The following is an 11,194-nucleotide window of genomic DNA, read 5'->3' on the forward strand; positions in this document are numbered from 1 at the left end:
ATGAGAAGGATATACTGCTCGAGTGTTTACAAATATCGCTGCGCTTCTCAGAAATCCTTGACGATTCGGATTGTAATTGGATACGTAACAAATATCGAATATCCGATCATAACAAGAAGAATATCGCGAACAAAAGATCTGAAATGTACAGCGGAAAGTAATGTTATATATTCATTAAAATTGATATTCAAATGCCTTCTTGTGTGATCATTAATATTCGAAGCACTTACGATAAACAAATCTTACCGATGCTCGATGAAAAATAAAATTATAATTTTTAATTTTCCAGTGAAAAACAATGTAACTGTCATTTAGGAAGTATAATCTTTATTTGAAATATTTATAATTAATTTACAATAAAAAACATTTTAATTCATATCCTCTTTACAATGAGCTGCTGACCCTAGCAGCTAGAAGGGCCGGGATATAATACTATTTATTCATCATCATAATCATCATAATCATTGTTCACTAACATTGTTTTTTAAATCAGCGTATACAATTAAATATTGATTACGAAAATATATAATACCAGACATTAAGTCTTTGTGTGGTGCAAGACCGGCAAAATAATTTTTGAAATCATTTTTATATTTAAATATTACATTTATATTTAGACTACTTTGTATAGCGATAAAGTTTAAATTCATTTCCTCTTCGCATGTAGCGCTTAACATAAATGGGCAATCGGAATTCTGTATTACTTTTAAAGATTCGGACCATGTCTGCGACTCATCAAGTTTCGTTTCAAATCCTACGATCAAATCTGGTATCTGATAACTTTTACTCGTTTGTATATAATCATGGTATAACATACAAATAGGAAAAAATTTTATTTTTTTTCCGTTGTTTTGGCAATAATTACAAGTATTATGTTCATAGTTTTCCATGTCTAATTCTGGTCCTACCATCATAATTATTAGTTCCTCAATTTCCGGTATAAGGTGTAACAAAACTTCCCAAGCCGGTAAACTATGTCTATCTACAGACTTTACGGCTATAATATGAATAATAACACATTTCTGATGTAAAACATTACAAGTCATACCGCTATATATCTTTTCGAATGCATAGTAGATTGACAATGGTCTTGAAAGGTAATCAGACAAGATGTAATCTTTTACAAGCCATTTTACGTCATCTCTTGATAATACACATTTCATGTAAAATTCGAGCATCTCGTTTACACGTGTATCTCGTTTTACCCTCGAAAGAAATTCATACGATATATCAGTCATTGTGCCAGACATAGTTTCGATATTTATATTCAGCAAACGCGTCAATACTACGCACGAGTATCCATCATGTTTCTTGCGAAAAGCTTCTGCGTGTTCATTGCAAAAATTAGCGGAAAAGCATTTTTGACAAGCTCGTAGTTCGGCCTGTTTATAACAAATAGCGCATGTTTTTGACCACATGATCATCTGTTTCACGTACATCTCTATTGGACTGCCAAAAGTCTCTTCGGCTGATTCCATAATAATTTTTCTTTTTACGAACCATATTTGCCAGCTGCCGTATCTGCGCGTGTCATTTTGCGGTTTTATTTCCAAAATCTGTGCTACAATTTTGCAAATATGCGCGTGTTCTTCGTAGTGTTGCATTTTATGCTCGTTATTGCAATAAGAAATCAAGCAGCACTCATCACATAGTATCATATTACCTTTGTCTACCGCTTTGCAGACATGACAAATATTTGGATTGAAAAACTGATTATAACATTCAGCTGTTTGTGCCCCATGATATTCAAATACTTGTGTGTTTGGGTTCATACCGATGTTTTCGTTTGATGAAGTTTCTGAGTACTTTCTATATAATATCACAAGAAATAATGCAAGAAATTATGCGTGAACTAAATCTCAATAATAAAATTCTTTCAGTTCTCGTTGTATGGATGTTTATGCAACGATTGCTCGAAGGACAATAATAAAATATTTATATGTTCCTAAGTGTCCCTTGGTCGGTCTCTGTTGTCAATTTAAAATGTAACCGATACAAAGGACAGAAATAAAAATATTTGTTTTCAAATAGAATAAGTAATTCGAATAAATTTTGAACATATAATGTAACACGTAATATAATATAACAAATATGTATAGACTAGAGATGAGCGATATCGATACCGATTATAGCTTATAATCGATTATTTCTGTTCGATGTCCCATCTCTAGTACAGACATATACTATATATGAAGTACAAAATGAGTAGATATTACCATTTACCGGCAAGAACACAAGAAATACAATGTATAACAATATGAGAGATTTAAAATATTAAACAATAAGTTGAACATTATTTCTAAGATTTTTTTTAAGAAATATAATCTTATTATCTTTATATTCATTATCAGATAAATGAAATGAGCTCCGCGAGATTGTTTCAACTCTCAAATCCTATAAGAAGACACTTATAAAAAAGAATAAGTAGTTTTCTCATTCTTGGCTACTCGACATTATATTTAAATTTTATAAAAACTGCCGAGCATCGTGTCCTAAAAAAAGCCCCTAATTTTTGCGGATAAATTCAAATTGAATTTATCGTAGACAAAAATAGAGAAAGAGAATTTGTGAAAAATATTTTTTACTTATTTATAAAATGTTAGTTAGATAGACACTATTACTTGCTCTTTTACATGTATTATTCACTTACCTATTGATATAGACCAAGCCCTTCTCCCTTGCTTGTGTCAAAGCGATTTTCTTGGCCTCTCACATGTCGTTGCCATCGACAATCACGTTCACACCGTACTGCCGACATGCTATAATCTTCATTATCGGAGCTACCACCGGCATCACCACCGTCACAGGTATCTGCAACTCTTTTCCATGATAGCAAACAGCCATGACGTGATTGCCCAAGGAGCCCGATATCACATCTGTATGATTCTGCTCGTCGTTGAGGTGCAGCAGAGCGTTTCGGGCAACGCGTTCCTTGAAACTACCGGTAATTTGAAGGAAGACTTTCTTAATGTAAAGGTCCATACCGACAGGCGTGATGTCTAAATAATTTAACTAGTCTTAATCCTAGGTTCTAATGATCATAAAAACCCATATTGGATTAAATCGTGTGATTTTGTAGTCACGATTTGAGATTTATTAAGAACAGCCGGACAATCGTTTCGATTTCACGTTCCCTGATAAATGTTGAGAACCAGAATTAGTACGACAACTGATAGTAAAACATAGAACAAAGGAACGGTATATGAAGGTTTCTCACAGACGCGCTTGACCATTGGCGAAGTCACATGTATATACGGTATCTCCTAGTACTCTAATAACTTAAATTAATCAACACGCTTGCTATGAGCGCCACATATGTATGACACACCGATTTCCTTCAAGAGACAAGCGTCACGTACATTAACAGCAATAAATATTTCTTTCTTTCTTTCCATATCTACATAAACTCGAAATCTGTTTCTAGACTATCGTATAAAAATATAGCGTAGTCTACATGCAAACGAGGGTTTTTAAATTAATCGTGACAACAAATATTAACAAGAGTTAAATAACATTTTTCGATTAAAATAACGTGTTTTGATATTACACAATTTATAACACGTTATATACATATAACTCGTTTCTACAATCAACTTTCCCTAAGCTATAATCTGCAAAACATTTTCGTTAAAGTTGAAACGGAGGAATGATAACGGTAAGACAAGATAGGAAAGTGATGAAGACAAATTTCCTGCTTACTTGATCAAATTCAACTTTTTATATTTATTCTACTTCGAAATATCTTTTCATTTTTCTCTATTAACGTTAAATAAGTCTAATACTCATTTCCTTGAAGTCGAGTGTCGTCTCTTAGCCGCATGTCTTTCCGACTTGAGTGTCAAAAGGAAAACAAGTTCATTTGAATCAAATGTCTTGTGCACTTGTGAATCACGCCAATCATCCATCGTTTTTCAAAGACGGATTTGAAGCACTTGACTTCAAAAACATGAATATTAGATATATTTAACGTTAATAGAAAAATATAAAGAGAAAGAATCTTTGAGGACCGATTTTGCAATGATAATTTAAACTTAGACTTCAACTTAAACTCTATTTAAACAACATAAACGCATTATTAGAATAGAGTTTAAACTTGAATCTAAGTTTAAACTGCTATTGAAAAGTTGTCTTCGAGAGCGCTAACATTTTATCATTCTGCATGTTAAAATGTACTTAACCACTTAACGATTAAACATCTTTATTTACAAAATGAAAAATTAGCAACTGGCGGCGCAAAGATAAAGTATCCTAAAAAAGATTTTTACTGCTGAATTTTAAAATGCATCTTACGTAAATTATTCCTTCACATAGTCACCAATGGCTGAATGTAACTCGTATTATGCGAGATGTTCTGTTTAAATCATTTGTATTAAAATATCTGCGTGATACAAAGTATCCTACGAGAATATATCATAATTAAAAATTATAGAATCTTAAAAGAATCAATCGAAGATAACGCTCAACCCAAAACACCCACTGGAAATTATCTTTATTTATTTCAATTCCTAATTACTGTTTATATTTGACGACAGCGTATTATCGCTGCTGAAAACGACTTTGTAATAATTCTGATGGAGTAGATTTTTTAGATGTTCGACGTGCTCCTGATTCCTCGTCTCGCAGACAACCTTAAAATCCACGCTAAATATGTCGCACATTATCCAAGCCGTCTCATGCATGATGTCCTTTATGGAGACGACGATACCCGCCAGAGTCCTGCAGAGCTCAACAATACCACCCGGACGATCCGAGACTGTCACCATGAATTTCAAGAGGCGGCCCTCTGTCGCTAATCCACGCTCCAGGCACCTGCCCAAAACGGTTGTGTCGATGTTGCCGCTGCACAGTCGTAACGCCACTCTGATAAGCAGAATTACAATATTACATCGCCAATTACAAATCCAACGTTGCGCTCTGCGCTTTAAATTTTGAGAGATATTTGTTCCCCAAAAACAAATAATTACATTGACCTATATATCATTATGTTTCCATTTATGTTTCTTCTTTAAGGAAACTTTTTAAATTTGAAGAGAATAATTTCCAAAAAAGTTTCCACGTATAAATTACACATATGCATTTTACTTGACACATATATATATATATATATATATATATATATATATATATGTGTTTGTGTTTGTATGTGTGTTAATCGTCACGCTGAATTAACGTGTGAATCTCACGTGACACAAATTCTCGTTATGTCATGATATCAAAATATTTTCTTGTTTTCGATATTCATCTAAATATTTAGCAAAATTATTCTTAATCAGATGAATAACTTTACTCACAAACGTATGAGTTTTCGCAGAGGCGAAATCGTATCATTCTAATTAATTTACAACACCAATTGTAACCTAATGAAACGAACTTGAAGAAAGTGACATTGAAAGTCACCTTTTTCAACTCACTTCTTTCCCTTGAGTTCGTCGAGCTGACCAGCCAATATCGCTACTAAACCTGTCGCTCCTTCTCCCTCGACAACGTATTTCTCGTTCTCGACCAGCTTCAAGATCGCGATCGCAATCCATTCTTCTTTTACTATGACCATTTTATCGATCAACGAATCCATGTTAGCAAACGCTCAGACAACAAAAATCATTCCTTGAAATACTCGAGTTTGACACGTGGTACGAAAAAGCGACTTAATATAATAAACCGATAATTAAGAAGTTGAAGGAGAATAAAACCATGGACTTACCATAATCATGCAATTCGGATGAACTGTTTTAACAGATATCGCAACACCTGCTATTAATCCAGCGCCACCGACGGGAACCACTACGGCGTCGATGTCTGGCACTTACTCGACGATCTCTAAGCCGAGAGTACTTTAACCAGCTATAATATGTGGATGATCATATCTAATTAAAACAGAAAGAAACACTAAAGAGAAAAACGTCATACAATTATGGTCAATTTTGTGACGAAAGTTCACCGAAATAAAGAAAAATACTGATCGACCGTTAATTATTGCTATAATTATAATTATAATTATAACGATCATCTTCCTTGCAAGACAGAATCTAAAAAAAATGTTTCTCCCTGATTTTAATAAACGTTTTGGGTATATTATAAAAAAATAAAAATACAAGATATATACATCTCTACACGTGTTTTCTTACATGTTTACTAGTTAGTACTTACCCCTAAAACTTAGCCCAATATATCTAATAGTCGTTGTAAGCGAATAAACCTTAAAATATTGCGAGATATATAGAAAGATATTTCAAAAATGTTGAGCTACTTAATGCGTTACCAATTAATTATTACTGCCGACATAAATGTTACATGACTGTCATATATCACTATATGGTTATATATATAAATATAAATATATATATATAATATATATATATATATATATATATATATATATAAATATAAATATATATATATATATATATATAAATGTAAATATATATATATATATATATATATATATATATATATGGGTGTGTGTGTGTGTACATTAATATGTGCATTAAATACTTTACTCATGAGAAGGAAATACAGATCGAGTGTTTACAAATGTCTCTGCGCTTCTCAGAAATTCTTGACGACTCGGATTGTAATTGAATACATAACAAATATCGAATATCCGATATATCGCGAACAAAATATCTGAAATGTACAGCGGAAAGTAATGTTATATATTCTTTAAAATTTATATTCAAATGCGATCTTCTGTGACCTTTAATATTCGAAGCACTTACGATAAATAAATCTTACCGATACTCGACGAAGAATTAAATTATAATTTTTAATTTTCCATTGAAAGCAATGTAATAGTCATTAAGGAAATATAATCTTTATTTAAAATATTTATAATTAATTTACGTTAACAAACATTTTAATTCATATCCTCTTTACAATGAGCTGCTGGCCCTAGCAGCTAGAAGGGCCGGGAATTGATTGCATTAGTTCAAGATCACTTACACTGTCAAAATCTATTAAACTTTTGTATGTACTTAAATATTGGTTACGAAAACGTATAATACCAGACATTAAATCTTTGTGTGGTGCAAGACCAGCAAAATAATTTTTCTTAACAATAGGTACTACAGCTACATTTAGGGCATGTTCAATAGCAAGCCTGTCATTATCAACTTCCTCTTGGCATTTAGCGCTTAAAATTAATGGACAAAGAAAATTCTGTATTACTCTTATACATTCGGACCATGTCTGCGTTTTATCAAGTTTCACTTCAAATCCTACGATCACATCTGGTAACTCATAACTTCTAACCGTATGTATATAATCATGATATAACATACGTGTAAAATAAAAATTAATTCTTTTTCCTTTCTTTTGGCAATCATTACAAATATCATGATAAAATTCCGTCTGTAATTCTGGTCCTATCATCATAATTCTTAGATCACGCATTTCCGGTATAAGGTGTAACAAAACTTCCCAAGCCGGTAAACCATGTCTATCCACAGAGTTTGCGGCTATAATATGAATAACAACTAATCGCTGATGTAAAACATTAAAAGTTTTATAATCATATATCCTTTCGAGTTCATAGTAGATTGACAATGGTCCTGAAAGGTAATCAGACAAAACATAATCTTTTGCAAGCCAGTTTACATCGTCTCTTGATATTAATACATATTCCATGTAAAATTCGAGCATCTCGTTTACACGTGTATCTTTTACCCTCGAAAGAAATTTATACGATATATCAGTCATTGTGCCAGAAATAGTTTCGATATTTATATTCAGCAATCGCGTCAATAGTTCGCACGTGTTTCCATCATGTTTCTTGCCAAAAGCTTCCGCGTGTTCATTGCAAAAATTAGCGGAAAAGCATTTTTGACAAGCTCGAAGTTCGGCCTGTTGATAACAAATAACACATGTTTTTGACCACATGATCATTTGTTTCACGTACATCTCTATTGGACTGCCAAAAGTCTCTTCGGCTGATTCCATAATATTCCTCCTTTTTACGAACCATATTTCCCAGCTGGCGAATCTGCGCGTGTCATTTTGCGGTTTCATCTTCAAAATCTGTGCTACAATTTTGCAAATATGAGCGTGTTCTTTGTAGTGTAGCATTTTATGATTGTTGTTGCAATAAGAAATCAAGCAGCACTCATCACATAGTATCAAATTATCTTCGTCTACCGCTTTGCAGACATGACAAATATTTGGATTGAAAAACTGATTATAATATTTAGCTCTCCGTGGTCCATGATATTCAAATATTTGTGTGTTTGGGTTCATACCGATGCGTTCGTTTGATGAAGTTTCTGAGTACTTTCTATATAATATCACAAGAAATAATGCGAGAAATCATGCTTAAGCTGAATCTCAATAATAAGATTTTTTCAATTCTCGTTGTATGGATGTTGTTGCAACGATTGTTCGAAGGACAATAATAAAATGTTTATATGTTCCTGAGTGTGTCTTGGTCGACTTCTGTTGTCAATTTAAAATGTAACCGATACAAGGGACAGAAAAAAAAAATATTTGTTTTCAAATAGAATAGGTAATTCGAATAAATTTTGAACATATAGAGAAACACGTAATATAATATAACAAATATGTACAGACTAGAGATGAGCGATACCGATACCGATTATAGCGTATAATCGAATATTTCTGTTCGATGTCCCATCTCTAGTACAGATATATACTATATATGAAGCATAAAATGAGTAGATATTACCATTTACCGGCAGGAACACAAGAAACACAATGTATAACAATAAGAGAGATTTAAATTATTAAACAATAAGTCGAATATTATTTTTAAAAATTTTTTTAAGAAATATAATCCTATTATATATATATTCATTATCAGATATATGAAATAAACTCCGCAAGATTGCTTCCACCCTCAAATCGTACAAGAAAACACTTATAAAAAAATATATATATTTTTCTCACTTTTAGCTGCTCGACATTATATCTAAATTTTATATAAACTGCCGAGCATCGTGTCCTGAAAAGAGCCGCTAATTTTTGCGGATTCAAATTGAATTTATCGTAGTCAGAAATAGGGAGAGAGAATTCATGAAAAATATTTTTAAGGTATAAGTTAGATAGACACTATTACTCTTTTAGAGGTATTATTTACTCATCCATTGATATAGACTAAACCCTTCTCCTTTTCCTGTGTCAAAGCGATTGTCTTTGCCTCTCCTATGTCGTTGCCATCGACAATCACGTTCGCATCGTACTGCCGACACGCCGTAATCTTCATTATCGGAGCTACTACCGACATCACCACCGTCACAGGTATCTGCAATTCTTTTCTGTGATAGCATCGAACCAGGGCGTGATTGTCCAAGGAGACCGATATGACACCTGTACGCTTCTGTACGTCGTTGAGGTGCAGTAGAGCGTTTCGGGTACCATGTTCCTTAAAACTACAGTAATTTGAAAGAAATCTTTCTTAATGTAAAGGTCCATACCGACAGGCGTAATGTCTAAATAATTTAACTAATCTTAATCCTAGGTTCTAATTATCATAGAAACCTATACTGGATTCAATTGTGTGATTTTGTAGTCACAATTTAAGATTTATTAAGAACAGCCGGACAATCGTTTCGCGTCACTTCACGTTCTCTGACAGACGTTGCAAACCAAAATTAGTACGACAACTGCTAGTAAAACATAGAAAAAATGAACGGTATATGGAAGTTTCTCACAGCCGCGCTTGACCATTGGTGATGTCACATGTATATACGGTATCTCCTAGTACTCTAATAACTTATATTAATCAACACGCTTGCTATGAGCGTCACAAATGTATGACACACCGTTTTCCTACAAGAGACAAGCGTCACGTACATTGACAACAATAAATTTTGCTTTCTTCCTTTATATACCTACATAAACTCGAAATCTGTTTCTAGACTATCGTATAAAAATATAGCGTAATCAACATGCAAACGAGAGTATTTAAATTAATCGTGACAACAAATATTAACAAGAGTTAAATAACATTTTTCGATTAAAATAACGTGTTTTGATATTACCCAATTTATAACACGTTATATACATATAACTTGTTTCTACAATTATCATCAACTTTCCCTAAGCAATAATCTGCAAATCAGTTGTGTTAATGTTGAAACAGGGAAATGTTAACGGTAAGACAAGATAGGAAAGTGTTGAAGATCAATTTCTACTTACTTAATCAAATTCAACTTTTTATGTTTATTCTACTTAGAAGTATCTTCTCATTTTTCTCATTTTTCATTTTTTAATTCATTCTTCTTTTACTATGACCATGTTATCGATCAACGAATCCATGGTAGCAAACGCATTATATCCCACCATGGGAACGGCTAATCCATCGGCGAAAGTAGATTATATGTGGGTGTAGGTTGGTTTACCGGCTTCGCGCGTCGCATAATAACTCGCGCACCTTTCCGATTCGACCCCTTAAAGTTCAAGAACGTTCGTTACTAATGTATTCATCTCAGACAACAAGAATCATTCCTTGAAATACTCGAGTTTGACACGTGGCACGAAAAAGCGATTTAATATAATAAACCGATAATCAAGAAGTTGAAGGAGAACAAAACCATGAACTTACCATAATCATGCAACTCGGATAAACTGCTTTAACAGCTATCGCAACACCTGCTATTAATCCAGCGCCACCGACTGGAACCACTACAGCGTCGATGTCTGGTACTTGCTCCACGATCTTTAAGCCGAAAGTTCCTTGACCAGCTATAATATTTGGATGATGATATCTATTTAAAACAGAAAGAAACACTAAAGAGAAAAACGTCATACAATTATCGTCAATTTTGAGACGAAAATTTACCGAAATAAAGAAAAATGCTGATCGACCGTTAATTATTGCTATAATTATAATTATAATTATAACGATCGCTTTCCTTGCAAGAGAAAGTCTAAATAAAATGTTTCTTCCTGATTTTAATAAACGTTTTGGATATATAAAAAAATAAAAATACAAGATATGTACATCTCTACAAGTGTTTTCTTATTATACATGTTTACTAGTTAGTACTTACCCCCAAAATTTAGCCCAATATATCTAATAGTCATTGTAAGCGAATAAACCTTAAAAAATTGCGAGATATATAGAAAGATATTTCAAATATGTTGGGCTACTTAATGCGTTACTTTAATTAATTATCACTACCTACATAAATGTTATTATATAACTGTCATACATCACTATATGGTTACATATATATATATATAT

General features: G+C 32.8%; 3 protein-coding genes and 1 pseudogene across 4 annotated transcripts; all 4 read right to left on the reverse strand.

The window, feature by feature from the left end:
* LOC116842990 overlaps positions 1 to 3,052 on the reverse strand; it is a 6,470-nt pseudogene extending 3,418 nt beyond the window's left edge.
* Positions 3,053 to 3,865: 813 nt separating this feature from the next.
* Positions 3,866 to 6,637, reverse strand: LOC116843076. Of its 2 annotated transcripts, XM_032813109.1 has the most exons (5): positions 6,148 to 6,637; positions 5,702 to 5,864; positions 5,412 to 5,604; positions 4,514 to 4,860; positions 3,866 to 4,397 (listed from the first exon to the last, which is right to left on the reverse strand). In XM_032813109.1, exons 3-5 carry the CDS (start codon positions 5,570 to 5,572, stop codon positions 4,312 to 4,314), a joined length of 594 nt encoding a protein of 197 aa, XP_032669000.1. In that variant the 5' UTR covers positions 5,573 to 5,604; positions 5,702 to 5,864; positions 6,148 to 6,637; the 3' UTR covers positions 3,866 to 4,311. The 2 variants fall into 2 exon arrangements, with proteins under 2 accessions (XP_032669000.1, XP_032669001.1); XM_032813110.1 differs by having other exon boundaries at positions 4,514 to 4,839; positions 5,412 to 5,864.
* A 158-nt stretch (positions 6,638 to 6,795) lies between these two features.
* On the reverse strand, positions 6,796 to 9,675 carry LOC116842991 (L-threo-3-hydroxyaspartate ammonia-lyase-like). Its single transcript, XM_032812906.1, is given in 3 exon segments — positions 6,796 to 9,381; positions 9,384 to 9,437; positions 9,660 to 9,675. Coding segments are annotated over 3 exon segments (366 nt in total). The 3' UTR covers positions 6,796 to 9,085.
* LOC116843078 (L-threonine dehydratase catabolic TdcB-like) lies at positions 9,371 to 11,157 on the reverse strand. Its single transcript, XM_032813113.1, has 2 exons — positions 10,553 to 11,157; positions 9,371 to 10,397 (listed from the first exon to the last, which is right to left on the reverse strand). The coding sequence occupies exons 1-2, from the start codon at positions 10,754 to 10,756 to the stop codon at positions 10,302 to 10,304; spliced, it is 300 nt and encodes a 99-aa protein (XP_032669004.1). The 5' UTR covers positions 10,757 to 11,157; the 3' UTR covers positions 9,371 to 10,301.
* Between the last annotated feature and the right edge of the window lie 37 nt (positions 11,158 to 11,194).

This window comes from Odontomachus brunneus, unplaced genomic scaffold, assembly GCF_010583005.1.
Source record: "Odontomachus brunneus isolate Ranch 3 - 2012 unplaced genomic scaffold, Obru_v1 Obru_scaffold_029, whole genome shotgun sequence".
Classification (NCBI taxonomy): Eukaryota; Metazoa; Arthropoda; class Insecta; order Hymenoptera; family Formicidae; genus Odontomachus; species Odontomachus brunneus.

Bases quoted from the DNA above. Each gene is read 5' to 3' on its own strand.
- LOC116843078 (XM_032813113.1), bottom strand. From the start codon at position 10,756: ATGACGTTTTTCTCTTTAGTGTTTCTTTCTGTTTTAAATAGATATCAT. The intron at 10,398-10,552 runs GTAAGTTCATGG...TTGAACTTTAAG, and splicing joins ATCCGAGTTGCATGATTATG to GGGTCGAATCGGAAAGGTGC.
- LOC116843076 (XM_032813109.1), bottom strand. From the start codon at position 5,572: ATGGATTCGTTGATCGATAAAATGGTCATAGTAAAAGAAGAATGGATT. The intron at 4,861-5,411 runs GTGAGTTGAAAA...TCTGCTTATCAG, and splicing joins GACGAACTCAAGGGAAAGAA to AGTGGCGTTACGACTGTGCA. The intron at 4,398-4,513 runs GTAATTAGGAAT...ATATTCTCGTAG, and splicing joins GCTGTCGTCAAATATAAACA to GATACTTTGTATCACGCAGA.